The sequence below is a fragment of the Salvelinus alpinus genome, chromosome 23, assembly GCF_045679555.1.
Source record: "Salvelinus alpinus chromosome 23, SLU_Salpinus.1, whole genome shotgun sequence".
Classification (NCBI taxonomy): Eukaryota; Metazoa; Chordata; class Actinopteri; order Salmoniformes; family Salmonidae; genus Salvelinus; species Salvelinus alpinus.
The window spans coordinates 28,474,865-28,493,666 of NC_092108.1; the positions used below are offsets into that span (position 1 = coordinate 28,474,865).

Here is an 18,802-nt window from a genome sequence, read left to right on the forward strand (position 1 = left end):
AACAAAGTTTATTTGTGCTGAAAAAATATGAAGTTTGGTTATTTATAAGTTATGCAAAATATGTATATTGGAAGATCTAGATAACTGAGACAGACAATATCAACAGTTGCTTGCATGTACAAAGTTATGTAAATGCAACTATTATACCAAGGGAAGTACATTTGAATGCAAGTCTACTGACTCATGTACTGTGATAGTATACAAGTAGCTCAAAGTCTGTTTAATAACAGTTGTATATGGATCTTTCTTCATCGAGTTTAATTGGATGTTTCTGTGGACCTCGATCCTCTGGGCTCTTGCCCAAAATAAAAGGTGATACATTTTGTAGCAGTCTTTAGTTTAACTGCTCTAGGGAGAGTGTTTGACCTTGTGAGCGCTGGACTCATTTCAGCCTTGTCACAGAAAAAGTGGACAGTTTGTATTGACTGGAGTTGCCTGAGGCTCATTGCTCAGATGGGATATTCTCAGTAATTATTCGTAAGAGGTGCTTGGGGATTTTGTTCTCTTAGCCCAGGCATGTTTGTCACTTAATTTCATACAACACGGTATATCTATTCTAACAATTACTAATTTGGGGTATGGTTTGGCAAGTGTAGTGACTTAATCATTAGCTCTTTACTTAAAACGTGCTTTACTTAATTAATCATTACTTAAAATGTGCATTACTAGGCATACTCTAAATTGAACTTTGGTGTAAATCTACCAATTGCATCAACACAAGCTACTAGTATTCATTTCCAACTGTGCCTGTATATGATTTAGTTTACATTTTTGGTAGCACTTCATAATATCCCCACATAACAAAGCATTTATAATGTATTAGTAAATATTTAATTAATCATTTATTAATCATTAATCCATTCATAAGATGTTTAATATAGGTCCTTATAAACCATTTACCAATAATTAGTAAATTGTTTTTCTGTGGCCTTGTCTAAAGTGTGGGCAATTTATACTTTATAAATGTTTTGTGACCAGTGTAATTTCTCACAAATAGATGGACATGCCATTGGCAGACAATCCAGCAGTACTTAATGCTCCTTAAGGTCTCAAAATAGCCTAGAACATATCAATGGTTAAAGAATAAGCACACAACGCATGATGTTAAAGGAAATACATTGAGTGTACAAAATATTAGGAACACCGTTGCGGCATGGACTCTACAAGGTGTCGGAAGCGTTCCACAGGGATGCGGTCCCATGTTGACTCCAATGCTTCCTACAGTTGTGTCAAGTTGGCCGGATGTCCTTTGGGTGGTGGACCATTCTTGATACACACAGGAAACTGTTGAGCATGAAAAACCCAGCAGCATTGCAGTTCTTGACACACTCAAACTGGTGCGCCTCGCACCTAATACCATATCCTGTTCAAAGGAACTTAAATATTTTGTCTTGCCCATTCACCCTCTGAATGGCACACATACACAATCCATGTCTTGAGGCTTACAATTATTTTACCTGTCTCCTCCCCTTCATCTACACTGATAGAAGTGGATTTAACAGGTGACATCAATAAGGGATCATAGCTTTCACCTGGATTATCAAGATGGCGCCGGAGGGTAGGGCTGCCGTCTTATCGGCTTTTAACCAACCATGCTATTTTGTTTGTTTTTTCCTGTTGTTCGTAACATGTTTTGTACATAATGTTTCTGCTACCGTCTCTTATGACCTTATGACCGAAAAGAGTTTCTGGACATCAGAACTGGGATTACTCACCTCAGATTGGACGAGGAGTTCTTCTTCAATGAGTCGGACGCGAGGGATATACTATGGCCACCCGACCAGGCCCAGATCCCCGTGATTCGCTGGAAAAGGAAACAGGTTTCGCGGAAAGAGATCAGGGTGCCTTGTGAGGATCAGGCGACGAGTCGCTAATCTGCCCTTGCCTTCCATTCTGCTAGCTAACTTTCAATCGCTGGAAAATAAATGGGACGAACTGAAAGCAAATATATCCTACCAACGGAACATTAAAAACTGTAATATCTTATGTTTAACTGAGTCGTGGCTGAACGACAACATTAAGAACATACAGCTGGCAGGTTATACACTCTATCGGCAGGACTGAACAGCAGCCTCTGGTAAGACACGGGGAGGGGGCCTATGCATATTTATAAACAAAAGCTGGTGCTTTTCTAAGCAAGTCTCAGGGTTTTGCTCGCCTGAGGATGAGTATCTCATGATAAGCTGTAGACCACACTATCTATCTAGAGAGTTTTCATCTGTATTTTTCGTAGCTGTCAACATACCACAACAGACCGAGGCTGGCACTAAAACCGCACTCAATGAGCTGTAGTCCGCCATAAGCAACCAGGAAAACGCTCAACCAGAGGCGGCGCTCCTAGTGGCCGGGGACTTTAATGCAGGGAAACTTAAATCAGTTTTACCTCATTTCTATCAGCATGTTAAATGTGCAACCAGAGGGTTAACAAATCTAGACCACCTTTACTGCACACACAGAGACGCGTACAAAGCTCTCCCTTGCCCTCCATTTGGCAAATCTCACCATGACTCTATCCTCCTGATTCCTACTTACAAGCAAACATCAAAGCAGGAAGCGCCAGTGACTGTCTATAAAAAAGTGGTCAGATGAAGAAGATGCTAAGCTACAGGACTGTTTTGCTAGCACAGACTGGAATATGTTCCTTGTTTCTTCCGATGGCATTGAGGAGTACACCACATCAGTCACTGGCTTTATCAATAAGTGTATCGAGGACGTCGTCCCCACAGTGACTGTACCTACATACCCCAACCAGAAGCCATGGATTACAGGTAACATTCTCACTGAGCTAAAGGGTAGAGCTGCCGCTTTCAAGGAGTGGGACTCTAAATAACTTCGATGCTCGCTTCGGGGCAAGTAACACTGAAACATGCATGAGACATCAGCTGTTCCGGACGATTGTGTGATCACACTCTTCGCAGCCGATGTGAGTAAGACCTTTTAACAGGTCAACATTCACAAGGCCGCTGGGCCAGACGGATTACCAGGACGTATACTCCGAGCATGCGCTGACCAACTGGCAAGTGTCTTCACTGACATTTTCAACCTCTCCCTGTCTGAGTCTGTAATACCAACATGTTTCAAGCAGACCACCATAGTCCCTGTGCCCAAGAACATGAAGGTAACCTGCCTAAATGACTACTGACCCATAGTACTCACATCTGTAGCCATGAAATGCTTTGAAAGGCTGGTCATGGCTCACATCAACACCATTATCCCAGAAACCCACTCCAATTTGCATACCGCACCAACAGATCCACATATGATGCAATCTCTATTGCACTCCACACTGCCCTTTCTCATCTGGACAAAAGGAACACCTATGTGAGAATGCTATTTACATTTACATTTACATTTAAGTCATTTAGCAGACGCTCTTATCCAGAGCGACTTACAAATTGGTGCATTCACCTTATGAAATCCAGTGGAACAACCACTTTACAATAGTGCATCTAACTCTTTTAAGGGGGAGGGGTGGGGTTAGGAGGATTACTTTATCCTAGGTATTCCTTAAAGAGGTGGGGTTTCAGGTGTCTCCGGAAGGTGGTGATTGACTCCGCTGACCTGGCGTCGTGAGGGAGTTTGTTCCACCATTGGGGTGCCAGAGCAGCGAACAGTTTTGACTGGGCTGAGCGGGAACTGTACTTCCTCAGAGGTAGGGAGGCGAGCAGGCCAGAGGTGGATGAACGCAGTGCCCTTGTTTGGGTGTAGGGCCTGATCAGAGCCTGAAGGTACGGAGGTGCCGTTCCCCTCACAGCTCCGTAGGCAAGCACCATGGTCTTGTAGCGGATGCGAGCTTCAACTGGAAGCCAGTGGAGAGAGCGGAGGAGCGGGGTGACGTGAGAGAACTTGGGAAGGTTGAACACCAGACGGGCTGCGGCGTTCTGGATGAGTTGTAGGGGTTTAATGGCACAGGCAGGGAGCCCAGCCAACAGCGAGTTGCAATAATCCAGACGGGAGATGACAAGTGCCTGGATTAGGACCTGCGCCGCTTCCTGTGTGAGGCAGGGTCGTACTCTGCGAATGTTGTAGAGCATGAACCTACAGGAACGGGTCACCGCCTTGATGTGAGTTGAGAACGACAGGGTGTTGTCCAGGATCACGCCAAGGTTCTTAGCGCTCTGGGAGGAGGACACAATGGAGTTGTCAACCGTGATGGCGAGATCATGGAACGGGCAGTCCTTCCCCGGGAGGAAGAGCAGCTCCGTCTTGCCGAGGTTCAGCTTGAGGTGGTGATCCGTCATCCACACTGATATGTCTGCCAGACATGCAGAGATGCGATTCGCCACCTGGTTATCAGAGGGGGGAAAGGAGAAGATTAATTGTGTGTCGTCTGCATAGCAATGATAGCTATTCATAGCTATTCATTGACTACAGCTCAGTGTTCAACACCATAGTGCCCTCAAAGGTCATCACTAAGCTAAAGACCCTGGGACAAATGGATCCTGGACTTCCTGAAGGTCCGCCACCAGGTGGTAAGGGTAGGTAACTACACATCCGCCACGCTGATCCTTAACACGGGGGCCCCTCAGGGGTGCGTGCTCAGTCCCCTCATGACTCCAACACCATCATTAAGTTCGATGATAACACAACAGTGGTAGGCCTGATCACCGACAAAGATGAGACAGCCTATAGGGAGGAGGTCAAGACAGTCGTGACGGGGGCACGACAAAACCTATTCCCCCTCAGGAGACTGAAAAGATTTGGCATGGGTCCTCAGATCATCAAAAGGTTTTACAGCTGCACCATCGAGAGCATCCTGACGGGTTGCATCACTGCCTGGTATGGCAACTGCTCAGCCTCCGACCGCAAGGCACTACAGAGGGTAGTGCGTACTACCCAGTACATCACCGGGGCCAAGCTTCTTGCCGTCCAGGACCTCTATACCAAGCGGTGTCAGAGAAAGGCCCTAAAAATTGTCAAGGACTCCAGCCACCCTAGTCATAGACTGTTCTCTCTGCTACCGCAGGGCAAGCGGTACTGAAAGTGGTACTGGAGCGCCAAGTCTGGTCCAAGAGGCTTTTAAACAGCTTCACCCCTCAAGCCATAAGACTCCTGAACAACTAATCAAATGGCTACCCAGACTATTTGCATTGCCCCCACCCCCCCACACTGCTGCTACTCTCTGTCATTATCTATGCATAGCCACTTTAATAACTTTAATAATAATTTTATAATAATAACTACCTACATGTACATAATTACCTCAATTATCTCGACACCGATGCCCCCCGCACATTGACACATTGACTCTGTACCGGTACCCTCTGTATCTAGCCCCGCTATTGTTATTTACTGCTGCTATTTAATTATTTGTTATTCTTAACTCTTACTTTTTTTAGGGATTTTCTTAAAACTGCATTGTTGGTTAAGGGCATGTAAGTAAGCATTTCACTGTAAGGTTTACACCTGTTGTATTCGGCGCATGTGACAAATAAAATTTGATTTGATTTTGATTCATCTGGTCAGTCTATGTCATGGAAATAGCAGGTGTTCCTAATGTTTTGTGCACTCATTGTTTATCACATTTAAATTTTATTAAGAATTTTCAACCTTGAAATTGCATATAACCTTTATGTATAACCTTTAAATATTTCCTGTGCTTCAGTCTTTTAAGCGCAGACTATTTTCACACATGGTTTGTTTGGCGGCACCTTTACTGGGGTAGTAACTCTTTAAAATAATGGGATGTATTCAGATATGTGTTTCCTTACCTCGTAAGCAGTGGTCTTTGGCTGTTTTCTTTTGCAAGGGTGGAGACTTTGCAAACCGGAACTCCCAATTTCTAACATGTATGGCCCAGAACTTAATCATGCAGCTGACCAAATTACGCAAGATTTTAATTCTGGGTTAACCAAGATTAGACTGCTCTAAGGAGTGACTGCAATCCACACTTTGGTTTTTGTAGAAAAGTCACTGCCAAGAAACGCTTATGTTAGCATTTTCTGCCAAAAAAAATTCTTTTTCTCAGCATTTCTTAGTCTGAAGTTACACATCACACTACTACTACAACAGTGTGACTGTTTTTGTCAATATATTTTCTCCTCTATTGTGTGCTTATTGTTTAACCATTGATATGTTCTCGGTCATTTTGAGGCATCAGGTACTGCCTACCAAGGAACTGTCTACCAATTTATTTTTGTGAGAAATTATACCTGTCACTCAAAACATTTCTAAAGTATTTATAAATTATATATAGCCCACACTTTAGATGATGCCAAGCAAAAATACTTAACTAATGATTAATAAATGGTTTTATGGATGATCTTATGAATCATTATGAAATACTTTAAAAGTTGTTTATAAATGTATGAATAACTAGGTTACTAACATTTACAGATGTTGGAGTAATGATACATTATGAATAAACTATTTACTAAGCCATTATAAATGCTTTATTACGTGAAGTTATTATAAAGTGCTACCCAAGTTTCAAAATTTATTCGCCACGTGCACAGAATACAATAGGTGTAAAACCGTACAGTGAAATTCTTATCTTGAGAGCTCTTTCCAACAATTTCATTTTTATTTTATTTTACCTTTATTTAACTAGGAAAGTCAGTTAAGAACAAATTCCTACTTTCAATGACGGCCTAGGAACAGTGGGTTGTTCAGGGGCAGAATGACAGATTTTTTACCTTGTCAGCTCGGGGATTCGATCTTGCAAACTTTCCCTTACTAGTCAAACGCTCAAACCACTAGGCTACAATGTGGTGATAATAATAATAATATAGATAATAATAGAAAATGGAATAAAAAGTACAATTAAAACCAACAAAAGAACTAAGATGTGAGTTAGAAACATGAGAATTCAAGTATATAAAGGTTAGTGCCAGTACCTTATTCAATGTGCAGAGGTACTGATGTGGTTGAGGTGGGTTTATACATATAAAGTGATTGGTAGTAGGATATATATAAATATTTAGGGTAATGTATTAATGGTAATGTACATGTAAACAGGAGTAATAGTGACCAGTAGAGGATAAATAGATAAATACTAATAGTAATGGCAATCAATAATCAATGGACAACAGTTTAATGGAGTAATACATCTAATCAGTAATCAAATTAGCAGCAGCGAAGGCCCTCCCGGGTGGCGCAGTGGTCTAGGGCACTGCATCGCAGTGCTAGCTGTGCCACCAGAGTATCTGGGTTCGCGCCCAGGCTCTGTCGCAGCTGGCCGCGACCGGGAGGTCCGTGGGGCGACGCACAATTGGGCTAGCGTCGTCCGGGTTAGGGAGGGTTTGGCCGGTAGGGATATCCTTGTCTCATCGTGCTCCAGCGACTCCTGTGGCGGGCCGGGCGCAGTGTGCGCTAACCAAGGGGGCCAGGTGCACGGTGTTTCCTCCGACACATTGGTGCGGCTGGCTTCCGGGTTGGAGGCGCGCTGTGTTAAGAAGCAGTGCGGCTTGGTTGGGTTGGGCTTCGGAGGACGCGTGGCTTTCGACCTTCGTCTCTCCCGAGCCCGTATGGAAGTTGTAGCGATGAAACAAGATAGTAATTACTAGCGATTGGATACCACGGAAATTGGGGAGAAAAGGGGATCAAATTTAAATAAAATAAAATAATAATAATTAAAAAATAATTAGCAGCAGCGTAGGTTGTGTCTGAGTGGGTAGAGACCTGTGGATGGACATAGAGTCAGTGTGGATAGTCTGTGGGAGAGGGAGAGCAGTAGTCATTAGCCATTTAACAGTCTTATTGCCAGGGGATAGAAGCTGTTTAGGAGTCTATTGGTCTGATCCTTGATGCACTGGTTCCGCCTGCTGGACAGGAGCATGGAGAACAGTCCATGTCTCAGGTGGCTGCAGTCTTTGGCAATTTTTTGGGTCTTTCTCAGACACCACCTGACATATACAGATGTAGGATCTTAATTTTATCACTTTTTTGTTGCTGAGAATTTTCCTGCATGGCAGGAAATGCAAACTTGTAGTGTATTTGAGTTTTAAAGGTTTCTAAAGTTTATAATTTCCACTTTGAAATGTCAGACTTGGTTTGCCCTAACAAAAAATGTATTAACCCCTACAAAATGTCCATGAATTATAATCCACATAATAATTCACATTTCCTGCTGCAGCGAACTGGCTCAAATTAAGATCCTACATCTGTACGTCCTGGATGGCTTGGAGCTCACCCCCAGTGATGCGATGTGTCATTGGCACCACCCTCTGTAGGGCCTTCCGGTCGCGGGTGGTGCGGTTGCCATACCAGATGGTGTAACAACCAGTCAGGATGCTCTCAAGGGTGCAGCTATATATTTCCCCTTCCCCACTGTTTCCTGTAGTCTACAATCAGCTCCTTGGTCTTGCTGACGTTGTGGGAGAGGTAGTTGTCCTGGCACCACACTGCCAGTTCTTTGACCTCCTCCCTACCACCGTTGTGTTGTCAGCAAACTTGATGATGGAGTTGGAGTCGTGCGTGGCCAGACAGTTGTGGGTAAATGGGGAGTACAGGAGGGGGCTAAGCACACACCCCTGAGGGACCCCAATGTTGAGGGTGAGCGTGGTTAGGCTACAATAACTGGATGTTTTGAAGCATTTGAATTGTCACAATCCTCATAAGAACAATTTGAGAATGATTCATGAATACAGTAAGCTAGATCCTTTGTGGCACAATATAGATAGGCTTACTGACAATAACTTTTTCATTTCTTTACAGGAGCTGCAATTTGAGCGACTGACTCGAGAACTGGAAGCCGAGCGGCAGATTGTCGCCACCCAACTGGAGCGATGCAAGCTAGGATCTGAGACAGGCAGCATGAGTAGCATCAGGTGTGTTTAGTAGAGTGGCACCACATGCTCGCTCTCACTCTTTCTTTCTTTTTTTCTTTCTTTCTGTCCTCTATGATGCAAGCCTGCCCCCCCTTTCCTCTCCCCTACCTGTTTTCATCAGGAGTTTCAGTGGATTGGCTCTACCTCAAATAGGGGGTGCTTATATTTGTCATGTTTCACATTTGTTTTTTGCATATCCCAACTTCCCCTGAGACACCCTCGGAGAATGGGGTCACGGCTAGGGATCAGCCATTATTGACGGCGACCCTGGAGCAATTAGGGTTAAGTGTCTTGCTCAAGGGCAGATGGACATATTTTTCACCTTGTCTGCTCTGCGATTCAAACTAGCAACCTTTTGGTTACTGGCCCAGAGCTCAAACCACTAGGCTACCTGCCGCTCCCAGACCCCCTACCTGTCTGTTGCATTAGCTGTGCTCAGTTAGCTGAAAACTATTTTGTAGCTTTTCCATATGAGACAGACAGTACTTCGAACAATACGGAGGTCAGCATTGATGTTGCTGAAAACCTGGGTAGAGATATGAAATGAACAGCCAGATTTTGTGGTTTTTATTTTATTTCACCTTTATTTAACCAGGTAGGCCAGTTGAGAACAAGTTCTCATTTTACAACTGCAACCTGGCCAAGATAAAGCAAAGCAATGCGACAAAAACAACAACACAGTTACACATAAACAAATGTACAGTCAATAACACAATACAATGTAGAAGAGTAGGGAGGTAAGGCAATACTTAGGCCAAAGAGGTGAAATAATTACAATTTAGCATTAACACTGGAGTGATAGATGTGCAGGTGATGATGTGCAAGTAGATGATGATGTGCAAGTGTTGCCAGATTCCAGTGAGAAAAATGCTGTTCACTTTGGAGAAAAGAAAACATATTCAAGTTGTTTTACCCCTACCCCACCAATATCACATCTTTCCAATCTCAGAATAATAAAGACACCACTGGGCGAAAAGGGTCAATATCAGGGGATATGTTTATCTTTATATTCCCGGATATCTGACATTTTATTAGATATAAGGCGTAGACATCCTCCAGATACCCATGTCCTTCATTTCATATATGGAGCTAGGATACTCTACGTAATGGAACAGTTTCTATGTCCAATCCAGACCTCAGAAATCTCCCTGCTACCGTATGAGTCCAGGGAGATATCCGAGTTGAGATCTCCCCAAGACACGCACCTGATGCGCGTGCACCCGCTTACATACTTGTTGAATATTTTAACTCCGGAAAGGGTATGTGTGAACATGCCTTTATAGTTAGGCATGAACGAGTCCGCATACTTTCAGAAATGTATCATATCTGTCATTACCTGAGCATTTATGGATCCATATTGTTTTTATTTTATTAACCATTTCAGTAGATATCCTTATATGATATTTAATATTCATCTCATGAATATTTAATATTCATCTGGACATTGACTCATGATCAATGTCCAGCGCACAAATTATTTGACCTGTTCAGGCGCCGAAAATCATTGTGCTTCTTCACATGAAGATGGCATATCTGAGCATTTATACCATATTCAGTAGTAGGCTACAAGGCACGAAAAGGCAAACATCTTCATATTTAATCCAAAGTACATCTCTGCTATTTCTGTTTATCCAGAGCTCCATTTACTACACGTTTCCTGTAAAGATGCAAACGTAGATCAACCTTTGCTAAAAATGTATTTTGTTTATTTAACAGAAAATAAAAGTTGCACACCCTCAATACCCCTGCCTGCTCTGTGTGTTATGGATGCGATGGGTGCAGATTGGGTTGTCAGCGGTGCCGGTGGCGGTCCTTCGCAGTCCAGACCCAACATGGTGGTAGTGTTGGTCTGTGATCCACTCCAAACTGCCAATGCAAAAATCATTAATCAAAATTGTGTCAATATTGCAAGAAAATATTGTAATTTCACATAAGCATACAACAAGGTAGAAACTCTACCTGCTCCATTCATGATGAGAAAACTAGCTAACTGGAACAAGCTAGCTAGCTAAGTTGCTAGCTAAGTTAGTTAGCTAGCTATCTTATATTAACCAGTAGTACAATAAGCCTAAACATTTTGAAAAGTTTAGCTAGTGTCTGAAATAATTATATGGATTTAATATTTGGCAAATTATTGAGCATGTCCTCAAAACTAAAATAAGCATCAGAAATTCTCCTTATTTAGCATATCAAAAAGCATATCAAGATCCTGATATGGGCCTCAGTCAAGATCATATGCATTGTATGTGCTGAGAAACTATACTATGTAGTGCTACTGTCAGTATTTGTCATCAAATAGAGAAAATAGGATGTCACATATCTCAGGATATTGAATGAGTCCATATATATCCTGAGATATGTGACATACTATTTTCTCTCAACATGTTGACAAATACTAATGGTATACATTACATAGCTGTGTTTTTTCAACACATTCAAGATATTAAGCTATATTGATTCCAGATAGGCTTCTCTTGGCTGAGGTCCATATCCGGATCTTAATATGCTTTTTGATATACTGAAAAAAATGACAATTTCTGATGCATTTCTGAGTTTTCAGCACACGCTCAATAATTTGACAAAAGATGAAATCCATATTTTTCTTTCATGCGCAAAACATTTTTGGATTCCCTTAGTATAGGAAATGTCCATGTGTGATATTCTGAGAAATCCCAATATCATATATGTCTAAAAGACACATCTGGATTCAGAATTTGTCAGTATATGGTGCATTCCACAAACCTCAAAATATGCATTGGAAATGGTCTGTATTCTCTAGAATATCAAAAACGTGTCATGTAAAGATCTCGCCTGATATGAGCCCTTTTTCTAAAATCGCTGATTCTGATTTCCAATTAACCAATCTTAAGCACTAAACCAGGGGTGTTAAACTCATTTTGCCCCTCGCCTTCAACGAGGTCTGGAGGGCCTCACTGAAAATTGGTTATATTTCCTCGCAGTCAAAATTTGCAAAATATAGTCTTCTATCCATCTTTTTAAAAATGTTTGATGCTCCCTGACTGTCTAGCTTTCTTTTCTGTGATTATAAGTGAGCTGGACACAGTCAAGAAACTGTATGAATGTAGGTCCATTATCATTTCTACACCTTTTTGATTAGGTTTTAGTTATTTTTTATTAAATTTAGTTTGTTTTCCCCCTCAAAATCCCTGACTGTCTAGCTTTCATTTTGGTGATTATTAGCGAGTTGGACACAGTCAAGAAACTCTCTCCACATAATCCTTTTTAATAGAATCAGCAGTGGAAAATGTTGCGTGGGATTTATGAAAGTCTGTCTAATCAGAAAACCATATGTTACTTCATCAGTTAACTCAAACCAAGAGAGTCAGACACCTGCAGATCCAAAGAAACTCAAAAGTCTCTCATCCACAGTATTATTACACCAGCCTGCTTGCTGTTGCTGGGTCTGAAGACTTGTGAGTGAGATTCACAGGCCTCACATTGTTAGTTTACTAACTGGGTTGAGTAAGGCATATCTATGACATTTTATTCTGTCAAGACAGGACAATAAGGCACCCCAAAGCGTCTACATTTGTGGTTAGTGTCCATTTAGCTTTAGTTGTTCTAAGAAAATGTTGGTGAGCTTGACTGAACTGAGGAGCCAGTGTGTTTGTCTTTGTTTGAGTGTGATGCAGTGGGCCTATTTCCCATGGCACTTCATCCAGACACTTTTATCACTTTTTTCCACCTGCAGTCAATCCATTAGGCAAGCTCGTACCCACAGTTAACTCTTATACAAGACTTCCAAAAACAGATTCTTTCTCCCCTCATTTCCCATTCAGAAATTGATTACAGTTGACTGAAATATTATGGTTGATTTGACTGACCTTTAAAAACATTCCCCCTTACATCATGACAGTTCATCTCCTCTCAGACCGCGTATATCATTAAGATGGGTTTTTCCCAAGTTTTTCAAATGGATAGTTGAGGGGAGACTGATTTACCTGTCAGAAAGGTTTGATGCAAAAAAAAAGAGGATGCAAATAGATTTTCTTGCTGAATCAGTGTTGTATGAAGCTTGAATGACATTCCCTGCTCCTCCTCCACTGAACCTGAGCGTTGTGTCCCTGAGGTAACTGAAGGTCACGGTGAAGGTCAGGGTGGGGTCAGTAATGGGGGAGCTGTTTTCTCCTCTGACAGACTAGAGATCAGATCCCACTTATCCCTCTGATCATTTATTCATGGAAGACCACACCAGCCAGGCCTATGGGTTAGCAAATAAAGAATCCAATAATGGATTCTACTTGTCAATATCTGTGTGTCTATGTTTTACGTGACCTGAGGTGGTGTCTGTGAGCTGCCAATCAAGTATGTGATCTGATTAAATCTTTTATGACTGGTTTCTTATTCAACATTTATGAATCAGACTTTCAGTATGCATCTGTGTTTTACTGTGATTGAAATAATCAAAATCCCAGAGGAAATGTGTCACAGAACCTGAAAGCACAGTAAAAAACAATTGCCTGGGGTCACCATCTTCTTTATGCTTAATGCACTCTACACACTGCTATATTTAATCATGTGTCCTAAATATTTCGCATCACATCCACTTCAATGAATAAAATAGACAATTGCAGCTCTGACATTCTATCATGCACACCTCTTTTTCTCCCATATTTGCCTCAGCACAAATTATGGATAGACCGTTCCCTGGGGCCAAGTCTGGTCTAGTTCATTGCGGTGGCTATGTTTGTCCTGTATCTTCAGGAATTCAGGTGGACAGCATTGTGCTAAACGGAGAGCCCTTGCTCATAGGACTGCAGCCTGCTTATCTAATAGTCCAACAGGGGCTCCTGTAGGCAGAGCCCAGGTGTCTCCCCCAAACAGATGCTGCTTGTGGTAAGGTGGTGGTTCTTTGCTCCGTTCAGGCCGGAGCGAGCCACTTCCCAGGGCGTGGGTTTGTCTGCCTCCTAAATGCTGTCTGTCGGGCACAGCGAGGACGTATTAAGAAAAGCTGTCAGAGCGTTTGCCTGCTAGCTTAGTCTCTCCTAGCCTGTGGCTTTAGCACATTCTACAGAATGAAATGCACTGGTCTGTGTCCCAAATGGCACCATATTCACTTTATAGTGCACTACTTTTTACCAGAGCCCTATGGGCCCTGGTTTAAAGTAGTACACTATATAGGAAATAGGCTTTCATTTAGGATGCATCCTGAGAGTGAGAGACATTATGGTGCGTGTGTGGTATTGGGCTCTTTGTTGCTTTCAATGTCATCATGTTGGAATTTTGACAACTGACACGGTTTGATATGGAAATGTGGAAAACTGGGATTGGGATCATGAAATGCATGTTTCACAACAGTTTCAGAATCAACATAACAGCAGGACAATGGTATTGCAATTGCCACAATAGATCTCTGTTGTTCTGCATCAAACTGCAGATTGATAGTGCACTTATGGTGTATTGAAAATCCTGCATGAAATATTGGGCTGTTGTCTTACATTTGAATAAAAATATATATAAGGACATTTGGAGTCCCCCCCCTCCTGTTAAATTACATCATTTGAAATTCTAGTATAAGTCTTCTAAATGCCATGCTCACAATGTACTGGCAACTTTATGCTCTGATGAAACATTGCTGGATTTTATTAAAGGGCACCCAATGGGTGCTCTGCTCTTCCCTCCAACATGTAATGCATCATGGCAATGGCTTTGAATCGTGAATACAGTTCAGGTGAATGGACTGGACTGCATTATATTTTCATCCAAACATTTAAAAAAAAAGTTGATTTGACATGACAAAGGACTGTATGGAATCAAGGATCACACTGTGATCAATTTCAGTTCATATTTCTGCATGACGCTATAAGGGAATGGTCTCGATAATGGATGCTACTCACCCCCTACTCCCCCAGTCTCTCTTTTTTTCTCTCTCTATCCATTGACTCTGTTTATTCTCCTAACAAAGCCATCACCTGTATTCTAAATGACAGCATCTGGTACGATCCATAAGGTCTTCTTTATTGATCTAAACAAGTGGCAAGGTTAAAGACTTCTTGCAGTTGAAGGCAATGGAATGAATTCCTGGAGTAATAAGCCTTTTAAACCCTCCCGCCCCCCACCCTTCCATCCCCCGTCTGCTGTCTACCCTGGAGTGCCCCAGACAGACCCTGTCTGATTGTAAAGGGTATTAGGCTTATTAAGGCTGTCTGGGCGTCTGAATGACTCATACTAACTGCCTTCCCTGTACAGTAGGGAAAGACGGAGCGTATTGATTCGCCTGCCAATCCGTCATGCCAAAGCAGTGATGAAAGCTTCCAAGCTACCCCCAGTCTGACTGACGGTCAAGGCTTTCGCTGAATGACTCCAGCTTAACTCTGTAGACCGACCTTGTTGACAGAAATACTCTAGATCCAGCATCCAGGACGACAATAGTCTTACTGTAACCCTGAGACTAGAACCGTCAGGCTAGCTGGAACTGACAAACACAATACAGAAACAGATGAAGTTGGGTTTGGTTGGGATTAGCAAATAAAAAAGAGACGAGACAAATGGTGTATTGTGTCTCTATGAATCCAGAATAACCCAGTCGGTTGCTGCTCTGCTCTTCCCTCCAACATGTAATGCATCATCACCATGGCTCCATGCCACAGATGCCACTATAAAATGCAAGCAGACATGGTGCTGTTGTGGAATCCCACAGCTTTAGAGCTGGCAAGAAAAGCATTTTGGTGTACGTTTCAACTTGAAATTTCAAACATAGCAGACATACAGTTGAAGTCGGAAGTTTACATACACTTAGGTTAGAGTCATTAAAACTTGTTTTTCAACCCTCCACACATTTCTTGTTAACAAACTATACATTTACATTTACATTTAAGTCATTTAGCAGACGCTCTTATCCAGAGCGACTTACAAATTGGTGCATTCACCTTATGATATCCAGTGGAACAACCACTTTACAATAGTGCATCTAACTCTTTTAAGGGGGGGGGGGGGGGGGGGGGTTAGAAGGATTACTTTATCCTATCCTAGGTATTCCTTAAAGAGGTGGGGTTTCAGGTGTCTCCGGAAGGTGGTGATTGACTCCGCTGACCTGGCATCGTGAGGGAGTTTGTTCCACCATTGGGGTGCCAGAGCAGCGAACAGTTTTGACTGGGCTGAGCGGGAACTATAGTTTTGGCAAGTCGGTTATGACATCTACTTTGTGCATGACACAAGTAATATTTCCAACAATTGTTTACAGACAGATTATTTCACTGTTTCACAATTCCAGTGGGTCAGAAGTTTACATACACTAAGTTGACTGTGCCTTTAAACAGCTTGTAAAATGCCAGAAAATGTCATGCCTTTAGAAGCTTCTGATAGGCTAATTGACATAATTTGAGTCAATTGGAGGTGTACCTGTGGATGTATTTCAAGGCCTACCTTCAAACTTAGTGCCTCTTTGCTTGATATCATGGGAAAATCAAATGAAATTGGCCAAGACCTCAGAAAGAAAATTGTTGACCTCAACAAGTCTGGTTCATCCCTGGGAGCAATTTCCAAACACCTGAAGGTGTCACGATCGTGTGGAGAGACGGACCAAGGCGCAGCGGGATATGAATACATCTTCTCTTTATTTTAATGATGAAGATGAACACGACACGAAACACTTTACCAACTAACAAAACAACAAAACGACCGTGAAGCTACAAACGTTGTGCACATACATACAGGCTACAAACGTTAAACATAGACAATTACCCACAAACATCTAAAGCCTATGGCTCCCTTAAATATGGCTCCCAATCAGAGACAACTATAACCGGCTGTCTCTGATTGAGAACCAAATCAGGCAGCCATAGACTTTTCTAAACACCTACACTCAACCATAGACTTATCTAGACACATCCACTCAACACAAACCCATACACTCTAACAAATCCCCCTAGACACTACAAACCACCCAAGACAATACAAAAACACAAACCTAACCCCATGTCACACCCTGACCTAACTAAAATAATAAAGAAAACAAAGAATACTAAGGCCAGGGCGTGACATAACCCCCCCCTTAAGGTGAGAACTCCGGGCGCACCAGTACATAGTCTAGGGGAGGGTCTGGGTGGGTTTCCGTCCACGGCGGCGGCTCCGGCACTGGTCGTGGTCCCCACCCCACCATAGTCACTACCCGTTTACTTAACCCCACTGGAATAAGGGGCAGTACCGGACTAAGAGGCAGCACCGGACTAAGGGGCAGCACCGGACTAAGGGGCAGCACCGGACTAAGGGGCAGCACCGGACTAAGGGGCAGCACCGGACTAAGGGGCAGTACCGGACTAAGTGGCAGCACCAGGATAAGGGACAGCACCAGGATAAGTACCAGGATAAGGGGCAGCACCAGGATAAGGGGCAGCCCCAGGATAAGGGGCAGCTCCGGACTGAGGTACGGCAGCTCCGGACTGAAGGGCAGCACCGGACTGAAGGGCGGATCCTGGCTGGATGGCTCATGGCTGGCTGACGGATCTGGCTGCTCATGGCTGGCTGACGGATCTGGCTGCTCATGGCTGGCTGACGGATCTGGCTGCTCATGGCTGGCTGACGGATCTGGCTGCTCATGGCTGGCTGACGGATCTGGCTGCTCATGGCTGGCTGACGGATCTGGCTGCTCATGGCTGGCTGACGGATCTGGCTGCTCATGGCTGGCTGACGGATCTGGCTGCTCATGGCTGGCTGACGGATCTGGCTGCTCATGGCTGGCTGGCGGATCTGGCTGCTCATGGCTGGCTGGCGGATCTGGCAGATCCTGTCTGGTTGGCGGCTCTGGCAGATCCTGTCTGGTTGGCGGCCCTGGCAGACCCTGTCTGGTTGGCGGCTCTGGCAGATCCTGTCTGGTTGGCGGCTCTGGCAGATCCTGTCTGGTTGGCGGCTCTGGCAGATCCTGTCTGGTTGGCGGCTCTGGCAGATCCTGTCTGGTTGGCGGCTCTGGCAGATCCTGTCTGGTTGGCGGCTCTGGCAGATCCTGTCTGGTTGGCGGCTCTGGCAGATCCTGACTGACGAACGGCTCTAGCGGCTCTGGCAGATCCTGACTGACGAACGGCTCTGACGGCTCGGGACAGACGGGCGGCTCTAATGGCTCGGGACAGACGGATGGCTCAGATGGCGCTGGGGAGACGGATGGCTCAGATGGCGCTGGGGAGACGGATGGCTCAGATGGCGCTGGGGAGACGGATGGCTCAGATGGCGCTGGGGAGACGGATGGCTCAGATGGCGCTGGGGAGACGGATGGCTCAGATGGCGCTGGGGAGACGGATGGCTCAGATGGCGCTGGGGAGACGGATGGCTCAGATGGCGCTGGGGAGACGGATGGCTCTGGCCGGATGAGGCGCACTGTAGGCCTGGTGCGTGGTGCCGGCACTGGTGGTACCGGGCTGGGAACACGCACTTCAAGGCTAGTGCGGGGAGAAGGAACAGGGCATACTGGACCCTGGATACGCACATTTGGCCTAGTGCGTGGTGCCGGCACTGGTGGTACCGGGCTGGGGACACGCACTTCAAGGCTAGTGCGGGGAGCAGCAACAGGACGCACAGGACTCTGGGGACACACAGGAGGCTTGGTGCGTGGTGTAGGCACTGGTGGTAATGGGCTGGAGACACGCACCATTGGACGAGTGCGTGGAGGAGGAACAGGGCTCTGGAGACACACTGGAAGCCTGGTGCGTGGTGTTGGCACTGGTGGAACAGGACTGGGGCGGGGAGGTGACGCCGGAAATACCGGACCGTGCAGGCGTACTGGCTCCCTTGAGCACCGAGCCTGCCCAACCTTACCTGGTTGAATGCTCCCCGTCGCCCGACCAGTGCGGGGAGGTGGAATAACCCGCACCGGGCTATGTAGGCGAACCGGGAACACCATGCGTAAGGCTGGTGCCATGTAAGCCGGCCCGAGGAGACGCACTGGTGGCCAGATAGGTAGAGCCGGCTTCATGGCACTTGGCTCAATGCTCAATCTAGCCCTACCAGTGCGGGGAGGTGGAATAACCCGCACTGGGCTATGCACACGTACAGGAGACATCGTGCGCTCTACTGCGTAACAC

The 18,802-nt window shown here is 44.5% G+C and overlaps 1 protein-coding gene across 7 annotated transcripts in view; it reads left to right on the top strand.

The window, feature by feature from the left end:
• The window catches only part of LOC139550727 (catenin delta-2-like), a 140,048-nt gene that overhangs the window by 34,344 nt on the left and 86,902 nt on the right, over positions 1–18,802 (top strand). For all 7 annotated transcript variants that reach the window (XM_071361829.1, XM_071361832.1, XM_071361833.1 and 4 more), the window contains one exon: positions 8,656–8,768. In XM_071361829.1, coding sequence (XP_071217930.1) covers positions 8,656–8,768 — 113 coding nt within the window. The remainder of the gene's footprint in view (positions 1–8,655; positions 8,769–18,802) is intronic.